The sequence below is a fragment of the Sabethes cyaneus genome, chromosome 3 (genome assembly GCF_943734655.1).
Source record: "Sabethes cyaneus chromosome 3, idSabCyanKW18_F2, whole genome shotgun sequence".
NCBI lineage: Eukaryota > Metazoa > Arthropoda > Insecta > Diptera > Culicidae > Sabethes > Sabethes cyaneus.
In genome coordinates this window covers 62,403,208-62,429,438 of record NC_071355.1, presented here as the reverse complement: position 1 = coordinate 62,429,438, position 26,231 = coordinate 62,403,208, and the positions used below count along the sequence as shown (strand labels likewise).

Here is a 26,231-nt window from a genome sequence, read left to right as displayed (position 1 = left end):
GGTCGGGCCGCACGAGGCGTTTATTCTCAGTCACGTGTCATTAAAATGCTGAGAACTTTTAAATAGAGGTTACGTTTGCATTACAAGGACAATTCTGTGATTTTCTAATGAGTTGCTGGCGACAAGCCGTTAGATTTGTTCTCCTGGTCCTAAAAAGATGCAGCGAATTTACGACTTCCTAATTAGTTTGACAAGTTAACGACTTTAAATGGAGAACGTTTTCGAATGACAGTTGTGAAACACGATTTACTTTTAGGATATCACTTTGGTCTATGTATAATGCGGACTATTTTCTGAAGTGGAAGTAATACAAAATTACAGTTATATAAACTTGAGTTCACGGGCTACGGAATCAACACGTGGGCGTTGAAAGATTAAAATTGAACTTGAAATTCTAATGAAATTCTAATGAAATTCTATTGTTCTAATCTGTAGAATATCTTTTATACAAAAATAATTCATTATAAATGATGGAATAAACTTTATTGCATAGTTTATAGCTTATCAACAAACAGGTTTTGTTTTCCGATAAAATAGATATAACAGATTTCTGGAAAATTGTCAGAGATTTGCATAGAACTTCTCCTTTCCTTATTCTTTGGGACTCATACATTATATTTTGCATATGATCAAGAGATGTTAAAAGTTATTTAGCTGCTTTAAATTATTGGTTCGTTTCCAGTTTGCCATTTAATTGAATACATAGTCATTGACAATTGCCGTCATAAAAAGTGGAAAAGTCTTCTCATTCCAATAGATCGAACAGTCTTTACGAAGATTAAACTTATGCCACTTTGATATCTGTGTTGGGGAAGTGTGCCCATTGCCCTACAGATGTACTGTTCGGTATCTTCTGTTCTTGTTGTTTCCAAAACAACATTTTCAACATTTTCGTCAACTTAAGAAATGTGCATATTTCTGATCTCATTGTTATCCCAGAAAAGTATGGAAACTTTAAATTGAAATATTAAGTTTAGAAACTTATACAATGAAAACTGCAGTCTTCTATTTCATTTGTTACTCTTATTACTTTTTTTGAAACTTTTTTTGAATGGAATTTGAGAGTGGAGAAGAAAAGCGGAAAGGGGTGAAAGGAGGAGGATTATTAGTAGCTACGCTTTTTGTCCAATGCTGGAAGATGCATGGGTCGAACCAAGCTATAATCTGGGATTATAACCGAATTCGAACACACAACACCCGCCATGGCATGTGGCTAGCTGGTACTAATGTACCTTTGAACCATAGAGGCACTGGACAAAAGGAGACTGCACAACCCTCTTGTTAAGCGAGCGACGTATTTTCAAACTCCACCATCTGGTTAGATTAAAACACTCAATTCGGTGGTTCGATTATAATAGATCGAGCCTCTTCCTCGATCGAAGTTACAGTTTGTGCTTGTAAATAACCCAACTCACCAGATGGTGGAGTTTGGAGATAGGGTAAGGAACGAGTTAAGCAGTGTCACCTATTTTAATCAGTTGAAAATAAATGAGCACTTTTTTATTCATATTTTCAAAATCTTTTGATAGGAACATCTTCACAAATCACTTAACCATAGATTTAATTCACACAAACACAACTTACTGGGTTTCCGACAAGAAATATGATGAACTAAAAATTGTTGTCCAAAAACGTACATTTATCAGCTGCTGAAGGCAATCGCCACCTCGCTACTAACGAATCCATCACATTTTTCAGCACTGATTACAACCACTCTAAAAGTCAAGCACTCAATTGTCACATCCCATATTATTCACTATCTTTTTTTCTATTATCTAAGGCTTTGTCACTAGCCGAAAGTTTTATTATTTTATAACAAAACTGAAAACAAATTCTGAATTGACGGAACCTGTTCACCAGTAGCAGCAGCTGCAGCATAGCTGATGAACTATCGTGTTGCCAAGACACTGTTTCGGTACTGGAAATAAGAATTATAGGTTTGAAATTAACTGAAACCTCCAACGTGGTTCAATACTTTCAAGAGAAATGTATGTTCATAATTAATTTTTCTTTATTAAAAACAACAGAAAAGACAACTTTTTCAATAATTTTCGAAGATTTTCTCAGTGATTTAATGAAGCCAGGATGTGTTTCAATGTTATTTGCTTTGACAACACTGTTCTGAGTTGGACCGTGTGTACTGCTATGTTTACCTCTTTTGTTCTCACACCATCCTTATGAACAGCGAGTGAGAGCTCAAACTCGCAGTTTCCCATAAGAACACTACAGAATAAAAAAGACGACGAATACCGTTTGCCGAACGGTGCGGTGAGTGTATGCCCCGATAAACAATTTAGACAGATGGCATTTCACGCATCTATGCCGATACGCTATGCCGATTACGCATCAGATGTCGATTAGTAGGTCGCGGATAGGAACGCGAACTTACTGAATAGGGGGAAAAGTTCGAGGGATTTTTTACGGGGACGTGAGGGTGAAAATATGTTCGGTCTGATCAAAATTAGTTCCACCGCTCCAACTTTTAAAGCGGAAAATCAAAGGTTTAGCTCAACAATAGTGTCTTTCAATGGTAACAGCTTGAAGAACTAACGATAGCAAGAAGATTGGTATGCGTATGGTGGGGGATATCACTTAGTCAACCCATCGCTTGTAATAAGGTAAAACAATCAGTGACCCGCTTAGACTGCTTAAAACCGGTGCTTTACCCTACGTCGCTCGCTTAGCAAGGGGGGTGTGCAGTCTCCGTTTGTCAAACACTTTAGGATTACCTCTATGTTGATACTGAGTGCACTGCTCTAATACCGCGCCACAGCGCAAAATATCTGTTGACAGTAAAACTACATGTGAGGTAACTTCCATCTAGGAGAATTTTCGACACTCTTTCGATGAGCAGCGAGTAAGAAGGACACGGCATTGAGTGAAATTAAAAGAGTTAAAATTTGATTATATTATCTAACGTTAAAATTGATTACATTTACCTAAATTTGATCTTAATTAAAATTGTTCTACTTAAAACTAATTGGAAGACCGAAATTTGTAAGTTACTACTTAACTTAACGTGACAATTTATTCTAAACTATAATGCTTTCGCAGCTTAAAGCTTGCCACACAACATAACCTGTGCCTGCTGTAAAGAGCGGTCATCTGAAATACATGGTCCGGTAGAACATCTATCATTTAGTATCTACCAGAAACCTCGCAATAAACGGTGAAAACGGGAAAAACCCCGACACGGAAAACTACGGCTCCCACCGCTTGCATTGATAAACAAAAAGCAACACTGCGGAGTGTGTTGAACTGTCAAATCGGCGTTGCAGAAAAACAGGGGTTAGGACAAGCAAAACAGGTGTGCAAATAAATTCGAAGGAGTGTCATACGTACTTCCAATTATTGAAACTACGAATTTATTGGCAATTTGTGTTAGAAAGACCCAATTTTATTCATTCATTGAGCATAGTAAGTTTCCATCAATGCTGCGAAACCCATAGAACCAATTGATTTGCATCTAACGTTTGGTGAAAGTTTTTTTTGTAAATCAGCTTTCTCATTTTGACTAGAAAATCATTTGATGAATGCGAAATCGAGAAACATGTAAGAAAATTTGTTATTACGCTTAAAAACCACGTTGATTAACTAAGAAAATAGTATAGTAGAAACATAGAAGAATAAAAACCTTCCTATGGATAGAGAAAAATAGAAACATTCTTACGGATAATGAAATTATCTAGCCGATGTTGTTGTCAAATTACATTCAATATAACCGAACTGAAAAGTCGATTGGTTCGACAATGACTGTGAGCAATTAGTGCAGGAGAAGAATGCAGCACGTGCGAGAATGCTGCAACACCGTACGAAGGCGAATGTGGAGCGTTATAAATAAGCACGGAACAGGCAAAACTCGGTCTTCCGGAGAAAAAAGCGTCAACGAGAACGAACGCGATCACGAGGCGATGGAAAAACTGTACCGTGCTAACGATAAACGGAAGTTCTACGAGGAGTTAAACCGCTCGCACAAAGGCTATGTACCGTGAACGTACCATATTCTGCGCAGTTAAGACATTTTTATGATTCTTCCGCTATTCTAAGTATTCTAGATTTAAATTAACAACGTAGATAGCAGCAACGTGTAGTGCTACGATCTATAATATCTGGTAAAAAATATAGAATTATAAGTCGACTAACAATTGAGTATATTTTTCGTTTTGTAAACTTATCCACGGTGCCTAATTCTGCGCACTTTCTTGTCCATGTTCCTAATTCTGCGCATGTTTGCTCCTAATTCTGCGCACCCAAAAAGTGAAAATAAATACTCCTGCCATACTGTTTAGGTCTTTATACGCTGAAATCACACCAAAAAATCCGACATTAGCTATTACCATAAATAAATCCATGATCCGGCCTTCTTGTGCTGTCCGGGTAGCAAAGGAATATTGTTATCATTTTGATTGCCTCATTTTAAATATTTTATTCTCGATAATGTTAAGGGCGAATTGATTCGGGTTTTCTGCATACTTAACATTACACTTTAGATTAATACTAAAAATTATGTTTTCATATAGAAATCACTTCTCCACTCACTGACAGCCCCATGAGGTTGGACAAAAAAAAGAAGACATGGTTTCATGAACTGGCGCTCGTAGGTTCGGACCCCGAGACACAGCACAGGATTCCAATCAATGCAAGTTAAAGATTCTACTTGAATTTTCATGCCTCTATACCTCAGCCATTTGGGTGCGGTTGCGTATTCTTTCGTAATTTCTTTGTAGGATACATTACTGCGCAGAATTTGGCACATGAATAAAAAATCTGTGCCTAAATCTGCGCATTATTGCATCGCATTTTTCTAAGGAAAGCAATGCATGCAATTACTCTTTTTGTCTAAAACTAATTATTCTTTCTAATTATGCTGGCTAATTTGATCATTGCAAAGAATTTCGATCATAAATTTGTTAATTTTCTAGAAGGATAATCTTAGCGTTGCTGCTAACGACGATGTTTTCTGCCATAAAAAATACTTTATGTTTCACGTTAAATTATTTCGCTCTCAAATATTATGGCCCGTTTGTGAATAATGGCGTAATATTCAACAGACATTTATAAAAAAATAACGCAATGATCATAGTTATGCACAATGCTAAAAAATACTTATATAAAGAAAAATGCGCAGAATTAGGAGCTGCGCAGAATTAGGTGCGGTCACGGTACCTCAGGCCGATATGTATCGGGACTCAGACGGTAATCTTCTCAAGAACTAACGTGAGGTGATCGAGGGGTGGAAGCAGTATTATGGCGAGCACTTTAACAGCGATGTAGCTGAACATGAAGGTGACGATATGGCAATAGATCTTGGAGCACGTGTAGAAGACGACAGAATACCAGCTCCCGACCTCCAGGAGGTAGCAGAAGAGATCGGTCGGCTGAAAAACAACAAAACGGCTGGGGCCGACCCCCCGGCACGTCGCCATTTTTCTGTGACTGAAACTGAAACGTCGAAAACACTGGGCGGGAAATCACTTCATAGAAAATCAATGCGACGGCCATTGTTGTTTGGGGTACAATAGTGAGGGGTCCAACTTAATGGGGGTATTGTCAAACTCTGTAGACCAAGATAGCGATGTCGAGGAGGTGGCTGGGGCTGATCAGCTACCCGGCGAGCTGCTGAAATACGGTGGTTACGCACTGGCTATAGAGCGCTGCACTGGGTCATTGTCAAGATTTGGGAGGAGGAGCTACTACCGGAGGAGTGGACGGAAGTCATCGTTTGACCGATCTACAAAAAGGGCCACAAGTTGGATTGTTGTAATTACCGCGCAATCACACTGTTGAACGCCGCCTATAAGGTACTCTCCCAACTTTTATGTCGTCGATTATCACCATTTGCAAAGGAGTTCGTGGGGCAATATCAAGCGGGATTCATGAGTGCCCGTGCCACCACGGATCAGATTTCGCGATTCGGCAAATGTTGCAGAAATGTCGCGAATATAGCGTGCCCACGCATCATTTATTCATCGACTTCAAATCGGCGTATGACACGATCGATCAAGATCAGCTATGACAGATTATGCACTACTACGGATTTCCGGATAAACCAACGCGATTGGTCAAGGCGACGATGGATCGAGTAATGTGTGTTGTTCGAGTATCAGGGGCAGTCTCGAGTCCCTTTGAATCTCGAAGAGGGTTACGGCAAGGTGATGGGCTTTCATGTTTGCTGTTCAACATCGCTTTGGAGGGTGTGATAAGAAGAGCGGGGATAGACACGAGTGGCACGATATTCACGAAGTCCACCCAGCTTCTTGGTTTCGCTGACGACGTTGACATCATTACACGCACCTTTGAGAGGATGGCGGAAACGTACATCGGACTAAAAGCTGAAGCCAAACGGCTTGGACTTGTCATTAATGTATCGAAAACAAAATACATGAAAGGAAGAGGTTCTAGAGAAGTGAATCCTGACCTCCCTCCCCGGACTCATTTAGACGGTGATGAAATCGAGGTGGTAGAAGAGTTCGTGTATCTGGGCTCACTGGTTACCGCAGACAACGACACCAGCAGAGAAATACAAAGACGCATTATGACAGGAAATGGTGCCAATTTTGTACTCCGTAGGACGCTGCGATCGAACAAAATTCGCCATCGTACGAAGTTAACAATCTACAAGACGCTTATTAGAGCGGTAGTCCTTTACGGCGATGATGCATGGACTATGCTCGTGGAGGACCAACGCGCCCTTAGTGTTTTCGAACGGAAGGTGTTGTGCACCATCTACGGCGGAGTGCAGATGGAAGACGGAACGTGCAGGAGGCGAACGAACCATGAATTGTATCAGCACCTTAGGGAACCACCCATCGCACACACCGCAAAAATCGGTCGCCTGCGATGGGCTGGGCATGTCGTGAGGATGTCGGACGACAGCCCGGTTAAAAAAGTTCTCAATAACGATCCGATCGACTGTACCGCCTTAGCCAAGCAGAATTTTCAAAACTTGTGTATAGAACTGTTATAGTGTTAGGTAGTTATAATCTACAATACTGCTGAACTAGAGATTGTTATACTTCTTGTAAGTAGTGATGATGCTATAAGGCTGTGATAGCGTTGGTAGCAAAAATAACACTCGTCTTGCTACCAATGGGGTAGCAGCCTTACAAAACAGCAATTATTAAAGATCAAGCAACTTCAGCAATAATATAAATTATAATTAACTCTTAGAGTGACTCATATATAACTTGTTGAAATTATGCTTGGCTGAGGCGGTACAGTCGAAAGAGTAAAATCGAATCACAACTGTGCGTGCCATCCCTGCCCCGCATTACCACATGTACTGCAGTGAGTAACTTACAGTGTGAAAAATTTTAGGTTAAAGTTTAAATATACCGAAAAATGTCAAAAGGAACCCCGTCTGGTGGTGTGTCACTTATGATAACCTAATGTATACTCCGTCTGGGTGCAGCAGGGAACAAAAGCAATGCAAGCTTAACACACGATTCTGTGTGATATTTTGCCCGTTGGGAGTTTTATCAGGGAGAAACACAAATAGCAATGCATAATAACTGTTACGAAAACACATCGTTAATATGTATAGCTGTCAAAACTCGGAGAACAGAGGGTCTGGGCTCCATCTGCGGGGAAGGACAAACAGCATTTTAGCTTTCCAAAACAGACAGCTTTGGGTAAAAGAAAAAAATAGATAGTACGATTTTACGATTATCGGTTTGAGTTTCCCTATAGTGAACAATGAATAATATCATTACAAATAACTAAACCGAATTCTTATCCGAATTCATGTTAAATAATGTGTTAAAAATGGTTTTGTCAGATTTAATAATACACGACAATGCGTAATTAAAGCACCTGCGGCTAAAGTTTGTGATGATCAACAATGTATGTACCCTTGCCATATTTAAAATGTCAACCACATGCACTATATGTAGTTTCTGTTGAATAGAATTATGTTGTTGTTATAGCAAACAAGCCCCCAAAACAGATGATACACCTGTAAATGACATTTATTCACAGTTCTCTCATTGGTGCTGACCAGTGTTGCTTTACTACCGAAACGGGTAATCTGCAAAATTGCTCCGGGTGTAGGGTAAACAAATTTCGGTCCGATGTAACCTTTCCGTTACGGAAGGTTCTAGTGCTACATCGACGACCGACGATGGCTGGTTTGTCTCGAGTTGTTTTTCTTTTTGGGAAACTAAAATAATGAATACATACGTTGGAATGTTAGACTTTCTACCTCCATTGTAGATAATGAGAATTAACACATGCTCGTTGCATGAAGGTAAAATATCATCTGAGCTTGATTGTTTAAATTGCTAATTAGTTATAAAAAATATCGTTGTGTACTGTTGATTGTTTTTAGTTTCGAAGTTTGACGCAAATAAACGCTTGCTCACAACTTTTGTAGTGCACACATTATTGAGGAAATCGAGAGAGCTCTATGTTTTTAGAGACTAAAAAATGTTTTCGAATGATCAATCGTATACTGTGATTTTCAAAATTATTAATACATTCATTGACTCTAATCCTTAAAATCGATTTTACACTTCCAAAAAAAAAATTCACAGTCTGTCACGGCAAACGTGTAATGTCCATCTATCAATGTTGTCACCACGCACTCCTAGTTGAAGCAAAGCTAGTAAATGCAATACGTCTAGAACAAAGCAACAACATTTTCACTATTTTCCCAAGAGAAATCTGATGGAATACTGCCCAACCTTGGCTCAATTCTATCCCATGTTTTCTCATCGTAAACACAATTTGCACTACTGTTTTCTTTGGAAATTTTGGACGGTACGTGTTCAGATTTCAATTAATATACTTGCTTGCGATTAACTTTTGCTTAAACGAGTAATTTCGAATTCGTAGCTACCATGCTAGTTAGTAACAGCCATTATCCAACTATTATTTCAGTAGCACAATCAAGCCACCAAGAATACCCTGAATGAAATGGAAGTGCTAATCCTCACAAGCAAGCCAGCCAGCAGGTTGAACGCAAACCAGATGTTTATTTTTCACGACTCGTTGAGCATTCGTCACCTACTACTACCGATTTCTGCGCGATTTATAATGAATGGGGTTGGCTATGATTATGGGGTAGGGAGTGTAAATGTTTACCGATGGGTGGTTACAAATAAAGACAACCCTTCGTCCCCGTGGTGGTGCCCGTTAACTTGTTCGTGCGATAATCTACAAATCTGCGAGCACCGAAGTGAATAGAAGAATACTAAGGTGATAAACTGCTGTAACAGCAGTTTAGTGCTCTGATTACTGTGAATATCAAACTATCGTTTGATGAAATGATTTTTATCTTAGTCTTGCGCTAAAGGTTTCCTGTTTTCGACTATACTTATTTTATTTGCGAAATTATTTCAAAGCAATTCAGAAGCATAACGTTAAGATTATCAACTTTGTTGTCTCTCGCAACTTGCGCTTACCCTGTCATACAGCTATAATGTGCACAAACATAAACAAAAGATGAGGCACTCGACCTTTCAGAAGAATGTTTTGACCCGGAAAATTGAGTAATCGTAGGATGGCGAATCTTTTATCAATACACCGGCCAATTAGGCTGAAAACTCCGGACGTTCGGGTATAATCGGATTATAAACAAGGGAACAATTGGAAATTTGATTAGAAATTATACTTGGAGCTGGACTAGAGTTAAAAATGAAATTGGACTTAACATAGGACATTTAATTAGACTTAAATTTGGACTAATTTGGGTTAGAAGATTCAGTTAAAATTGAATTGGAAATTGAACCTAAAATTGGATTTCAATTTGGACTTAAATTTGGAGTAATTAAGAGTAATTTACTTGGAATTATACATGATATCGGACTTATTATTAAATATTTGAAGTTTTTATATAGAATTGGCCTTGAAATTTAACTTGAAATTGGAATTGAATTAAACTTGGAATTGGACTTGAAACTGCACTTGATATTGGATTTAAGCATAAGCGTAGGATACCGCCCGTTATTGACCAGGACCGATAAAAATTGCATAATGATGGCTGGAAAAAGCATAATTGGGACAGCATGCTATTCCTCATTATGCATCCTTATCAGGTCTGGATGCTGATCAATACCGATGCCGGCCACGTCCGAATGCGGGTCCTAGTGGGATGGGAAGGAATGTTAGTCCAATATTTGTCGCTATTAAAGACCAGGGAATCCTTTGCATCTTCACAAGTATTTCGGGAAAGGAATTGTTGTTAGTAGATGGGGGGAGCTAGATGGATAATGTAAGTATGTAAGCACCAGTTATATGCAATTATCCTGGATTTTCGAAAAACTTCTTGTAGAGCCGGTAATTACGAAAATTAAGATATAAAATATATCCTTTTTATTATAAATCTAATATAATGGTAATGGTACTCATAACCAACCATAATTTGTTAATTTATATCGAAAAATACTATGCACATGCGAGATTCACGGCTCGAAAACCGTATGACAACCTAAACTTATTATACCTGAAAACAAAAATCAGGCATAATGAAACGAGCCAATATAGTCCCTAAGTTGATAAAAATTGTACTAGATATTTGAATTGAAATTAAAGTTGAAATTGTACAAAAAATTTGATTTGAATTTATGCTCGAAATTGAACTTAAAATTGTAATTCGAATTGGAACTTGAGAATACACTTGGAACTATATTTTAAAATAGACTTGATATTGGATTACTAATTTCAAATTTCAATTTCTGAACTTGAATTGAGAGCCTAAATCTGACGTAAAATTGGAATTAAATTAGACTTGAAATTGGGCTTAAAACCGGACATGCAGTTTGACCTGCATTTGAACTTAACATTGGACATTATATTAGACTTGAAGTTGGACTTGAACACAAAATTATACATTAAGTTTTACTTGAAATTTGTTTTGACACAAGTTTTACCTCTTTTCCAGTCCCGTTTTTCTACTTTTTGTTGCGTTTTTCTTTCTTTTCTGTACTGTTTTCTTGGGCTTTGTTCTCACTTCTTTATTTTTCCGTCGTTCCTCTTTTTCTCACGTTCTGCTTTTTTCTGTCTTGTGTTTACAGTTTCATTATTTAATTTTTCTTCGTTTCCTGTCCCATTTTTTCTTTATCTTCAGTTCTGTTTTCCTCTTGTTTTTCACTCGTTTTTTGTAATTTGCTTTCCATATTTTCGTTTTCCATTTTTTGTCTCTTTCTAACTCTTCACTTTCTCGTTTTTCGTCTTCGTTTATTCCGTTTTTCCACTTTTAGATGCCCTATTTTTGTTGTGTATTTTATTCTGTGCTCTCTAATTTCTTTTTTGTCTCCCGTTTTTAGTCTTTTTCTCTCCAGTTTGACGTTTTTCTTTAGTTCGTTGTTCCTGTTTTTTCTTCTTTTTTGTCCTATTTACCGTCCCATTCCCCTGTCCACTTTATCCTGTCTTGTACCCTTTATACACCCGGTTTGGCGTTTTTTCCAATTTTTCTCGTCTCTCTCTCTCTCCTTTTGGTTTCTCTTGATTTTTGCTCCGTTTTCCCTTTCTTGGCTCGTTTCCATTCTTTTTCTTTCCCGTTTTCCAACCATTTCTGTCAATTTTTTTTCTTTTTCTCTTTTCTCTCTTGTTTTTTTTTGTTGTTCATAATCATCATTTTCAAACTTTGTGAAGATGCTTGGGGTCTATCTCTGCAAACAAACGATATACAGTATTTTTGTATGAACAACACCTAATTGGTGGATTGGGTTATTCCTGCCAAAAGTTGGCTTTAATGACATACAAGAACTTTGCAAATAATCAGTGCTTAGAAATCTTACATTCAATTTATGCAATTGACGAAATTTACTGCTCATTCTTTGCTGCTTCTACTACAGATGGAATGAACTCAGCATTGCCAACCTGAAACCAATGATTCGAGCGAATCACTTGCGTTCATGTTCGTAATGTTCTCTACATCAATTCAATCTCGACAATGAAATCAATTGTGAATCATTTATTCATTTTGTTAGTCGAGTAAACATTTCAGCACTGCAATTCATGAATGAATCATTTTGAAGAGTGGCAAATTGAGAAAGACAACCACTGTCAGCAGTTTAGTAGTCATATCCATGGGTTGACAGATGAAATAATACCACCAGGGGTAAAACTCTATGTGCTGAATGCGTTTTATATTTGCCTTCATGCAGAGCTGTCAATTTTTTCGAGCAGTGCTAATAAGTGAGGCTTTTTTTCACATTTTCAGCCCAGATTCCTCTGGGTTTTCTCTTTTCTTTTCCGTTTTCAGCCTGCTTTCTTCCATTTTCAGGCCATTTTTCTTCTTTCCCAGTCTCGTGTTTTATTTTCTATCTCATTCCATTTTGTTTTCGTCTGTGCTTCTTCTTATGCTTTTCTGTCAAGTTCTGTTTTTTATTTTATGGTTTCATTTTTCTATTCTCGTTCCTAAATTTTGCTATTTCCTAGTTTTTTCCTTTCCTGTGTATCTTTTTCTATTCCGTTTTGTTCCTTTTATGCTCCGGTTTCATTTCTTTTTTGTGCTGTATATTTTCATTTTCTTTTTTTCCTTCTACTTTTTGGCCTTTTTCTTTTTTTACGTCTCATTTTCTCTGTGAGGACCTTTTTTTTGGTTTTGTTTATGCTAGCTTCTCTCTCTCTCTCTCTCTCTCTCTCTCTCTCTCTCTCTCTCTCTCTCTCTCGCACGTTTTTGTTTTTTTTTCTATTACGTTTGTTCAGTTTTTGTCACGTTTTCCTCCGTACTCTTTTTTTCTTCAGGAGCAGCAAGAGACCTTGACTAATACGCTAGATCCATCGGTAATGCATTTGTGAATGTACTAAGAAACTTCACTTGCATTTTCATAACAAATTGTTTGATCGTACAGTGTACTGTTTGATTCATGGGATGCGAATTTTTGAATTAATAAATATTCGGGAAAACCACGGTTTTCGGCCAATACTCGTGAACATCAAAAAATGACATCATGTAAATTTTATCATTAAAAAATTAGATTAGAATATTTCGAAAAATTTCCATGTGACAGAACACACTTTTGTTTGGAGTTGTCCACCATTACTCAACTTAAAATTGGACATAAAATTTTAAATGAATATAAATTGGTTATAAAACATAAATTAAAAGCAAGTTAGGTTTAATCCTTGAATGTATTAACTTGTCACTTGTCGCGCAGACTATGCGACTGCAATGCTATTATTAGATATAAATAAATTCGATAGACTCGTTCTATAGTCAACATTCTCAGGTTCCTGTGTCTTGCAAATTTCCTCCTGCTAAGATGACAGCGACACGACGTTGCAAAAAGAGAAAAAATGCAAAACAAAGAAAGATATCCATTCAACAGTTTCCGTTCCGATATCTAGGTATGCACCTTCGTGCTGTCGCGCTGGCTTTGCATCCACTTGGCACAATAATGATTTTCCGTTTGCATAAACCGGTGTCTGCTTGGAAAATCACTATTCACCACTCACTACTACCCATAGGCCTTTCACCTGCTTCATTTTGCTTGTTTCAGCCACAAGACAATAGCCTGGTTGCCCCCGCCAAACGAACGAAGCCCTCGCTGTCGATAGTAAACCCACTGGATGTGCTGCGACAACGAATCATTCTCGAGATGGCCCGAAGGCAGATGCGGGAGAACACTAGACAGGTAAGTAATATCCGCACAGTTGACACCAGGACACGCGATGGTGGTGGTGTTTTCCTGCAAAGACGTCTTGTACACGTATATGAATCGTTTGTTTGAGAAACCCCACAAACGCCATTTTTACGAAAATGGACTTTTTAACAGTTTTCGAATCCTTGAGGAGATCCACACCTTCCCTCAAAATTCCAGAAAAAGTTAGTTCCACGAACCCCTTTTAATTGGGGTTGCAAATATCCGTTTGTTTGAGAAACCCCAAATATCCATGTTTCCGATAATCACCTAGAGCGGCGCTGCGATAGGTACAAAATATCATTCAATATTTACGTGCAATGTTGTATTCGCAACACAATTCAATAGTGTAAAAATGTCTTCGGAATCGAAAAATTACGAGTTGGACACAGTCAAAAAGAAGAAACATAGTGTTCGGCGGACTAAAAAATGCAAGGCGAAGGTTATTAAAAGTAAAAGAACGGCGTATAAAATCGAAAAGAAAAGGATGTTTTAGCTGAAAAAGTGCGAGCCGATTGCAAATGAATCGTTTGTTTGAGAAACCCCACAAGTCCACTCGACACTATTGTTGGAAAACAACAAAAAACTGATTTTCTCAAAATTTTGAACCAATCCTTATATTTTTTGGTATGAGGTTCTATGATAATATCTAAAATACATTATGTAGACTTATCTTTTGATCAAAATAATGATTCTAGCTAAAATTACAAGGCTTTAAAGTTGATGGATATTTGGGGTTTCTCAAACAAACGAGAAATTAACAGTACACTTAAGTAGTTTTAGGCCGTTTTTATTCAAACTTGTGATCTTTCCATGCTCATAGTATGTAATTTGCTACCATATATCACTGAGGATGTTAAAAAACTACGTACCGCTAAGAAGAAAAAGAGGGGAGGGGCGCTAAATATTATTTATTAAAAATTTTGAAGTAGAATAATACAAGTTTTAGAAAAAGTTTTGTTCTTTTTTAATCCAAATTTTTATCATGGTTTGCATTTACCTATTAAAAAATAAAAGGTAAATGGAGTAACAGCGGTTTTTGAACTGCATAAATGGACCACAGTAACACGAATTCACATCGAATAGAATGCCTTGATACTTTGTTAGTAGTAATTAAAGATATTATAACCAGAAAATAAACATTTTAAATCTTGGATAACAATCGTACTATGATTATGGAACAGAATCTGAGAATAAGGGCCTGTTCTCAAATTACGTTATACCAAAAGGAAATGAAGATACGTGAACAGCATCTTAAATACTTCGAAATGATAAATTATTGATTTTACAGTTACTCGGGAGTGCTCGACGGATTATTTACATTAGGAAAAGCAACGAGTTAACAAAAAAGATAAATAGAAGATTAAGCCTTTTATTTATATATTATGCTATTATTAACAGTGTATAGTAAATGGTGGGTTACTGCTTTTGTGAGAAACGCATGGATAGTTTAGTCTGTCGATTTCTGGAACGAGATTGCTACAGTTCTTACTATATCTAGATTTCAAGTACGGTTTATTTGCGTTTATCTTGTCGACTAACTAATCCAAGCTTATCTGCATTTGAATCGTTTGTTTGAGAAACCCCACAAACGCCATTTTTACGAAAATGGACTTTTTAACAGTTTTCGAATCCTTGAGGAGATCCACACCTTCCCTCAAAATTCCAGAAAAAGTTAGTTCCACGAACCCCTTTTAATTGGGGTTGCAAATATCCGTTTGTTTGAGAAACCCCAAATATCCATGTTTCCGATAATCACCTAGAGCGGCGCTGCGATAGGTACAAAATATCATTCAATATTTACGTGCAATGTTGTATTCGCAACACAATTCAATAGTGTAAAAATGTCTTCGGAATCGAAAAATTACGAGTTGGACACAGTCAAAAAGAAGAAACATAGTGTTCGGCGGACTAAAAAATGCAAGGCGAAGGTTATTAAAAGTAAAAGAACGGCGTATAAAATCGAAAAGAAAAGGATGTTTTAGCTGAAAAAGTGCGAGCTGATTGCAAATGCAGATAAGCTTGGATTAGTTAGTCGACAAGATAAACGCAAATAAACCGTACTTGAAATCTAGATATAGTAAGAACTGTAGCAATCTCGTTCCAGAAATCGACAGACTAAACTATCCATGCGTTTCTCACAAAAGCAGTAACCCACCATTTACTATACACTGTTAATAATAGCATAATATATAAATAAAAGGCTTAATCTTCTATTTATCTTTTTTGTTAACTCGTTGCTTTTCCTAATGTAAATAATCCGTCGAGCACTCCCGAGTAACTGTAAAATCAATAATTTATCATTTCGAAGTATTTAAGATGCTGTTCACGTATCTTCATTTCCTTTTGGTATAACGTAATTTGAGAACAGGCCCTTATTCTCAGATTCTGTTCCATAATCATAGTACGATTGTTATCCAAGATTTAAAATGTTTATTTTCTGGTTATAATATCTTTAATTACTACTAACAAAGTATCAAGGCATTCTATTCGATGTGAATTCGTGTTACTGTGGTCCATTTATGCAGTTCAAAAACCGCTGTTACTCCATTTACCTTTTATTTTTTAATAGGTAAATGCAAACCATGATAAAAATTTGGATTAAAAAAGAACAAAACTTTTTCTAAAACTTGTATTATTCTACTTCAAAATTTTTAATAAATAATATTTAGCGCCCCTCCCCTCTTTTTCTTCTTAGCGGTACGTAGTTTTTTAACATCCTCAGTGATATATGGTAGCAAATTACATACTATGAGCATGGAAAGATCACAAGTTTGAATAAAAACGGCCTAAAACTACTTAAGTGTACTGTTAATTTCTCGTTTGTTTGAGAAACCCCAAATATCCATCAACTTTAAAGCCTTGTAATTTTAGCTAGAATCATTATTTTGATCAAAAGATAAGTCTACATAATGTATTTTAGATATTATCATAGAACCTCATACCAAAAAATATAAGGATTGGTTCAAAATTTTGAGAAAATCAGTTTTTTGTTGTTTTCCAACAATAGTGTCGAGTGGACTTGTGGGGTTTCTCAAACAAACGATTCATTTACGTCAGCCGCCAGTTCAGTGTTATGAAGGAATGAATTCCCTGGTAATATAGTACACTTCCACGAGGTCCTATCCTCCAGTAGCAAAAAACATGCAATTTTTAGTTTTTTTGTTATGACGCAATAAAGCAAGCAAGTTGTAGTAGAAAAAATGAAATACTGAAAAGTAAACCATTGCATTGTACACTAGAATGTCTCGTCACAGAAGTGCAAAGACAGTCAAAAAATACTAAAGTTCGAATTCGAATATTCTGCTATTTACCTATCCACAGGACGATTTATAATATTAATAGAATCTTCTTCAATTCGGCTAAAAAATTACCCAATTATTCTCTAAACAGCCTATCACAATCATTGGGCATCGTTCTGGAAGACTTTTCGAACTTCCCACGATACTATATACATGACAGATAATCTTTTCCTTTCGAACCTTATAATGGCATGGCTCTTGTTTCTCTTACTTACTACCTTTCAGTGAATCACTTCAACAGTAATTGAGTTGAGAGTACATTATAAAACATCGTGATGTTATTCACACTAAAATGATCAAGCGTTTGCTCTTTTATATTTTTTTTATTGATTGGAGAGAGGTAGGTGGCTTGATATTACCATTCCGAGTTTGTCATACCATTGCAGTAGAAAGTAGGAGTGTTGGCGATGATGTGGTTAGGATTGGTTGCCGGTTGATTGATGTACAGGTGAGGGAGTGGTTGGTGATAATAAAAATACTACTACTCGACTTTTGTGCATGGTAACGGGCCGTTCGAATGTAGGCAACAACCTTTAATGGAATTCATTGAATTGTTTTTTTCGTGGTAAACGGAGTACTCATGTTAGGACACCAACGTTTCCTTCAAATGCAAACACACGTGTGTTGGACGCAACACACTTGGTTTGCTTATCCTCACCTACCCATAGTATTCTTTCCGAGTAGATACCGTTTCGATTGATTGAACCGTCGTCGAACATTTTACAAATGTCATACTTCACCGGAAGATCTCTATTTGGGTACATAAAATTATAAGAATTGGTTCGGTAATTATCCGCATTTTACGTAAAAGCTGCTATTTTTTCCATTCACAAATTTTGAACATATTTACACGAATAATATTACGGTTTTCAGTAACTTATCTTACACAAATGATTTGTCTTGGTGATGATACTTACTTGACTTTAGTGGCGACGATCCGTTATCGGTCCTGCTTCGAACGAATAATGGTCCTTCAGGTCTGTCGGTCCTAGGCTACCATTCTCCAATCCATTTTTTCCATTTTATCACCAAGTATTTTTGGACGCAGCATATTACACTAAAAAACCGAAGCACACGTCGATCAGCTTGCTTTAGCGTACATGATTCATGTCTCCTTCGCGGCTTACATCGTTGTTACATCTCAAGTAACAATGCCAATTCCAATTCCAAGTTTGGGTGACCAATTTCATAAAACCGCTAATAAAACTATGAGTTCCACCAAGTGGTTGGAGAATTCGCGAAAAAGTGCTTATTTGAATCGATGAACATCCCTCATGAACGTACACTATTCGCCTGGCTCGCCGATAATGCATGCATCAGTTTTAAATTTTATCACGAACAGAACCTCATTGTGAACGTCAGAATTCGTTCAAAAATTGAATATTGAACATTGAGTGTGTTCGATTTAGCGAGTATAGGATGCCCGGGGAAACCGGAAAGTATTCAAAATAATATTACCACGAAAAGAGAATAGTTTAAAGTAGTAGGCAGCAGGAGGTATTATTTCGCACTTTTGCGTTGCACACGTTATTCGTATATTCAGCGATGGTACGAAGCGTGAATGTAAATGGCTCATTGTTATAGGCGAGTTGAATCACTCGCGTCGCTGTTTTCTCATGATAAAACCGTTTACTGATGCTCGGTGAATAGGTCATAACTGCAAATGAGAGATTCTCTTTGCGTCTCCTCTCTTACGTCTGCCACGATGCTGCAAATACACTTGACGGCATTTTTTTCGCATGATATGATTCTTGGTGTCATCGTTAAGAATCGTTTAGAAAAATTGCATTGAAATGCTTGCCTGCACCCGTAATAGACGTAAGAGAGGAGACGCAAAGAGAATCTCTCATTTGCAACTATGACAAAATTCAGGCCAGATATATTCATTTTGCGAGTTTTCCAACCACTGGCTCCACCAGAACTTTCTGATGACCGCTACAAAACTGCTTTCTGACCAAGTGGCCCACTCCTCGGAATGTTTTCATAACCTCAGGTTATAAGCTCAAGTAGTCGTATCACACTCTGCTGAAAGCAGCAATAAAATCGGTTAAGCTTTCGCTGTTTGACAGTCATCGCTATAATTTAATAAAGCTTTTCGCTTTTCGCTCTGGTAAAAGCTAAATAAGTTCGCCGGCTTTATCAACTTGAAAACACATCCGTGAGCAGCAAAGTTAAAGTTTACTTGTCAGATTATTCTGATCGATTTGGTTTAGGTATAGTGACCATAATAAAATATCTCATAGAATATTCAATAAATTTTAAGCAATTTCGTTGGTTTGCAGGATGTGCGCATTTAATTTTATCGTGCATAATGATATGATAGGTGGATACGCGCCACAGAAATTTCGCAATTTTCGAAAACTGGTTGTTTTTACAAAATAAGTATATTCAGTTAGTCAATCTCAATTTCTAGTAAAATCATTTTAGTTGCTTCCTGTGACAGAAAAACTGATTGATAATAATTTTCTTTCTGCAACACGCTTTGCTTTGATGAATTTTTGTTTGCGAGCTAAAACAAAATACTAGAATATGGCAATATGGGTTCGCAGAAAAAAATATTTTGGTGCTGAACTTTAGTATTCTTCATAATAGCAGTAAAAAACAGTTTGGTCAGGGGGTTACCGTTTAAATAGTTCTACCAAACTAAAAGATTTATTGCGGTTTAACAAGCAACTGCGATAACATCAAATTTGATTGGTGCGTCATTTTGTATTGCTACGTCACACTTATGGTAAGTTAATAAGTTTTCCATTCATTGGTAAGTTAACAGCCAACAAGTTTTGACGTGGTAATATAAGCAACCAGAATAAATTTGCTTTATTAACAGTTTTATTGTGGTTTTCTAGCTAGCTATAAGTGTGTTTGGACTGGTATCCTCTTGGTATTGCACAATATGTACCACAATAAAACCAGAGGTAATGATTAGTACCGCAATAAACCCTTTATAAAATTCCAGTAAAACCAAGTGGTTTTAGAATTGTTATTTGGGATTTGTTGCCCTTTTTGTAGATCGGGCAGATAACCTTCTCTTTCCACTCCTCTGGTAGCTGTTCATAGCTGTAGCTGTGCATATCGGATTTATATATCGGTATTTTTTATTTGGAAGATTTATAATTTAGAGTTATTGCCCATCCAGTAGGCTCCAGGGTACGATGCTGTCATAACAAGCCAGTCGTCGTCGTATGTTCGAGTCTCGACTAGGCGTTGCTACTTATAGAGTCAAGTTTCCTGTAAACTAATAACTGGCTGCTAAGTCTGTCGATAAAGAAGGGTCAAGTTCTTAAGAACGTTTATGCCTAAAACTTTGCTTTTTTAGGTCTAAAAAAGTCGATTTTACTAGAGAAAGCCTTTTAACTGATTAAAGTGAAAATTTGTATAGGGGAGAGACGTCTACAGTGAGACACTTTTTTTCCAAAAATTTTAAAATTGTTTTGGTGATAGTTACCAACGAGGTCTTCAATCCATTTGAAAGGTATATCCTTCTAGTTGTCTGAAAAAAAGTTTCAGCCCTTTTGATTAAAAGATAAAATAGTTACAAACGCAAATGTGAAGGTGTCTTTTTGGCTCACTGTTCCCCAGTAGGTGGGAAGAGTGAGACAACGAGTATTGAATATTGAGACACATATTAGAATTAAACCTAAACCATATTTTTTGTTTACAAAGAATAGTTTAGAGGTCGTACTGTTTATTTTGTGCATAAAGGATAATGTATCCTGTTGTGCATTATTGAAAATTCCGATTTTTCTCACATCTACATTTATATTCATATAAAGGTCAAATCCTGGCTATCTGACCTTCAACTTACACTTCAGAACTCATTTACAATCAATTTATATGGATTGAGTTACAATTCAACACAAATTTTTTTTTTGAGAATTACCCACATCTGTCTGTCTCACTGTTCCCAATAGGAATGTTTCATAAGAAATAGTGAAATAGTGGTGTTAGCAAACAATTCGATGGTCTTATATTTTTTATTTTTATCTCTCATTCCTATGAGATGCACTACATGGCATTTAATTTGGATTAGTTATGCGATTTGCCGTTAAAAATCACCTGAAAATGATCGCAATAAAACTTACTTTGACCCCCCCACAAACGACTTTTGTTGAAAAATATACTAAAAAATTAACAAATTTTTCTCAAACTGTATTATGTGATATAGATTCACAAACTTTACTTTGCAGGAAAATATCATGGATCTTGTATGTTTTATGGCGAAGCTATTCCCGATGTCTCACTGTTCCTGTTGTCTCACTGTTGACTACTCTCCCCTACATGTTACGGTTACATTCGACTGCGTTTTATCATCTTTTATTTGTAAAAATAGTTTTTGAATTAGCTGCTATAGTCAATCTCCTAGAACACTTCTAAAATAAGGAATCTTGCGATGAGTGCAGTATCTATAGACTGAATCATCGGAAATCCAAAAATCAAAACAAAAATCGATAATATGATGCTTGTATATGATACTAAACTAAACGAAGAAAATCACAAAATAATGATTTTTGACAAAACGGCGGCTTCTCGAACCAAACAAAAAATCGACTTTAGGCATAAATTTTGGTATTGAATTGCCCATAAAAAGAAAAAACTTGTGCTAAAACTGGAAGTGAATCAGTTAAGCCGTTTTGAGAAATCTTGCTCACCGACTTTGAAAATATAATTTTGAGAAAAATGCCTTCAAAATTTTGCAATCCTTCTCCAATAGTTCTGACGATGTGTAAACAGTTTCGTCAAACACTGGTTATATTCCAATAGCAATGTTTAATTTATCGCGGATTAAAATGGTCATTCTGTAGTTACAGAAACAATCACACACACAGGTTACTAAGTGTATTATAACAATGACGCAAGGCGTTTCTTTTATTTAACCACCCACTATCGCATCGGGATAACAAATTACTGCTGTTTTTTTTTTCAATAACAACGTTTGGCTGGCTTCGACCAAGTTTCCAAATTTACGCACCCGTCGTGGCACCAGGAGTATAAATATCTCTCAACCCACTTAGCAACTAGCGATACAACGTGTTGTAGCAATTCGTCTATCGGGTATCGCCCACTTTGGAAATCATTGTTATTTTGTCGTAAAAATCATTCAATGAAACGTCAGGGTAAGCAAATTATAAGTCAACACCCCATGACACTCGGCAGGTACGCTATCAATTTGGTCAAAGCTCAAAGCAGAGAAACTGTAATTAACCATGCGAGGGTTTTCTCATTTTTTTGTTTTAAAAGATTGACTTGTCATTTTTTAAAACTTGTTTAATATTAAGTTGAACTTCTACTTTACCTTTATCCAGAGTAAAAATTATAGAAAATTACTGAAAGTCTTCCAAGACGTTTATCCTACTTTAATTCCGTTGATTTACCACTGAAGAATGAACAGTCTAAGTGCTTACATTGTTCAACCCTTTCCAAAGCGAAATGAGTGTAGACACTACAAATGAATCGAAACCCTTATGAAAACATTTTCTCTTTTCTGGGTCCAGTGACGGTGGCTCTGGAGCTGACTCTTTGAAAAGTCAATTGAGCCGCAAGGACATCAGATCTGAAGAACACAATAGAAACGAAACAAAATGACCATTTTCCGCTCCCTCGATGACTACGATGATGAGGGTTGATCTCATAGCAACGAGTGGAAAGTGAGACAGACAGATTCTCTCCAACTCCACAGACAATTCAATTAGATTCAATCTCCCAAGTAGGATTTCGATCGGAATTAGTTAATTGATTTCTAATTCCTATTTTAGTGGACTATTTAGTTTTTAAATTCTCAATCACAACCAAATTCTTAACTAGGTTAGTATTTGAGGAACGGTGTCTCTTCGACTGCTTAATAATTAATTATTCTTCTCAACTACTACGGATTACGAACAAAGTGACAGCGACCTTCATCTAGGCCTAAAGTGATAGTACATCTACGTGACTTCGGAAAATTGCCGTACCTTGTAGGGGCACGGAACAAAACGAAGGATATATATCACATACATTCACTGAGGACGCACGTGTTTCATCGACACACATATACAGGCCGCACCGTAAGGAATTAAAGTCCCCCGAGGGGATGTGCCTTCGTTCGCTCTCTTTACGGGTCGTCACGGCAAGTGGGAAATAACTGTTGTTAGCTATTTTTATAGCAGCTCTGATCTGTCTGTGCTTGCCGAAGAGAATTAGCAGAACGTTATTAAATTTGTTAAAAGAAATCTAATATTCTTGGGACTTTTTCAAAATGTGCCGGCAGAATGTGCGAGAATATATATAGAATAATCCCGATGTAATCCATAATCGTCATTCAGAGTTACCATTAATTTATTGTTCGTCACAGTTGCGTGAACAGGTTGAAAACTTGTGATGAGAGGACTGCGGTTAACATTATGCATTTTCAAAATACCAAAACTGGGTAGATCCATGGTGATTCAATGTTTTCAATAGTTAGTAACACCAATATATGTGATACGGCATTATCCAACCTCGAAACTACATCTTAGCCACGCTTTTGGGGCAAAGTTTCCATAATTCAAAACCAATTTTCGTCACATCAAACCACCACCCACAATTCAATCACCATTTCTCTATTCGGCCGGTGGTGGTGAACTGCAAAAACTCTATCGATTTTGAATTATGCCTCCCGGTTTCTGTATTATACTCCGGCAGAGGAACTCTGCCCACTTCATTTCATCAGGCAAACGGCAGAATCAGCCACAACACAGCGCAGCAGATTCACACAATTCGATTTTCCTAATAATTTTTTTTTCGATCAGCTCAGATCGCAGTCTACCGCTTTCCTTCTTCTGTCGGTTTGCTTTGTGGGACCCGAGCGAAGGCATTGTTTCCTTCGCCAACCCGCTCTTAACTTTACAGGAGAACGGCCTGATAATGCCCTGCGGTATAAGCAAGCAATCAAATTTTCGAGTATCGTGTACGACATAGCGACAAGTGTATTATTCAATTGTTTTCAATTTGTTTACTTGGTGATTGTCGAAAATCGGTTCCATTTCAAACATTTCGGTTCGGACGTTTTCTCTTGCACGAGCGATGGATGGACAAAGTATCCTTAATAAACTGTGCCACGTTTCGAAACTGTTCTGCTTTGCTTATATTGCGAAATAGGTTTTATGTGACTTTTTTTTTGTCATGGGATATTACACCGCTGTCTGTCATGTTATTTGAATTTATTTAATATTCATTTAACATTCATATGAAATACATTACAGAGCGTTTCACGCATATTGCAGGCTGTTTTAAATTCATCTGAAATTAGTAATACATTAGTAAGTCATAAACAATATTAAAATTCAATTCAAAATACTGTTTGCGTTTTATCATTTTTCACTGATTCCTTTATCTGCAATTGCGCTATACTTTTGCACTGTGCAGCCATCTGCTACACACTGTCATTAAAAATTACATAGGGTAAATTGGTACGGGTAAACCACGGATATAATATCCTATCATAAAATGAGTGACTACTAATGGTGATGGTTAGCTGAGTGTTGTCAGCAATATAGACTAAACGATAGTGGTTAGCATTCACGCCGAGAACCCGGGTTCAAATCCCAACCCCACAGAAGTCACGAATGACCCAAAACTGGTTAAAAAGTGACTATAACAAAAAAATGGTATGAGTAAAGAATGAAGATTTTGGAATTCATTTAAAAACATGCTGCCAAATTTAAGCAAAATTGTAGGTCAAATATGGTTCTATATTTCAGGTCGCTTTATTTCATTTATTTATATGATTAATCTGACCATTCTGATTAATCGTCTCCATTAATTTGTGGAAGGAAGGATAAACCCCCGATTTAATCTACCTATTGGTGTCAGGAACGTTTGTTGCCAACATAACTTTTGTACGTCTTCTAGCAGAATAAAGCCGGAGTGGCTCTTGTCGTAGCAAGAATTCATCTCCACTGTACTCGGTCCGGTCAATAGTCACTGTTCATGAGAGACAACCGGTATTTACTCTGGAGCCTCTTCCTATCGTAAATTTGGTTTTCGTCGCATTGATTTGTAACCCAACTCTCCTAGCTTCCATTTTTAGTCTGGCTGAGATGCCTCCGCCGTCCCAAGGTTTCTAGTAATGATGTCGAGGTCGTCTGCAATGGCTAGCGGTTGGGGATTTTGCTGAAGATCGTTCCTCTCGTTTCGAAGCTAGTTCACCCCTTCAATGATCCCTTCAATAGCGATATTGAATAACGTTATACGGTACATTAAACCGCCTTGCCGCAACCTTCTGATCGATTCAAAGGAATTCGGTAGCTCCTCCGAAACACGCACATCACCCGCTTTGGTCAGCCGCATCAGGTTGTCCGGAAAACCGTTCTCGTGCATTATCTGCCGTAGCTGTTCGTGTTCGACTATATCGTATGCTGCCCTGAAATCCACGAAAATATGATGCGTGGGCATGAAGAAATAACAGCAATCTTGCCGATCGGCGTTTTCGTAAATGGAACAACCTATACCTTCCATCCACTCTTCCGGCGGATTCTCCTCCTTCCAAATTCTTAAGCAAAGTAGAAATCCTTTGTAGAGTCCTGCCGGCGACAGTATTATTTGTAAGTAAAAGGGTTCTACTTATGATTTGATTCGAGCATGTAGACTTACCATTTTCTCCCAGGGGGGCTTCCTATCTAACCGATGTAAAACGAGTAGAACTTTCCGCGGACGCGCATTAGCTGCTTGGCGGGCACGGGACCGTTGTTCTGCGGGCGGGGCTCTTCTTAGGTGAACGACACGAGGCTGTCGCCTGCGGGGCAAACTCTTCTTGTGGGTGAATTTTCCATACTCTTAGCGCACTGACTCACACTTAGTCCGTCCACTATAGTGGCTACCACGTGCCCGGGTACATTTTTTTGGAATGGAGTCCTTGCACTGGCTCACCCGCCGATATTTTACGGAAACGGGCTATCGAGATAGCAGTTATTATTTTCGCGGACACACTTCACCTCAGGGTACACGGATTCTTCCCTCTCTCCTCGGCGTTCACACGGACTTCGCCCGAAAAGGCAGATCGACACTAAATCGTGTTGAGAACCCGCTCGCACGATTTATGCAGCGCGGGTGTAATGCGGTAGATTTAAGTAGCGGGGGTTTTTTCCAGGCTACGCACCGCACTTCACGGAACACGGTCGATACGAACTTCCTTCTTGATACCGCATGGGAGTAGCAACTCGTTACTTCCACTCTTAGGCACGTCCGATCGCCTCGCTTGCCAGCACAAAAAGCCCCGATCTCCTTGCTGATCGCAAGTAACTCCCTCTTGTAGGCTTAAGCGGAACTACCTTGCGTTACGGCAGAACTCCTCCGCTCTCGGTCGGTTCGTGCGGTGGAGCCAATGGTA

General features: G+C 37.7%; 1 protein-coding gene across 3 annotated transcripts in view; it reads left to right on the top strand.

Annotated features, from left to right (window-relative positions):
• LOC128741366 (uncharacterized) overlaps positions 1-26,231 on the top strand; it is a 106,686-nt gene that overhangs the window by 61,453 nt on the left and 19,002 nt on the right. For all 3 annotated transcript variants that reach the window (XR_008412211.1, XM_053837142.1, XM_053837143.1), the window contains exon 3: positions 13,446-13,580. Coding sequence is in view for 2 of the 3 variants with exons in the window: in XM_053837142.1 (XP_053693117.1) it covers positions 13,446-13,580 (135 nt within the window). In the remaining variant the exon portion in view is untranslated. The remainder of the gene's footprint in view (positions 1-13,445; positions 13,581-26,231) is intronic.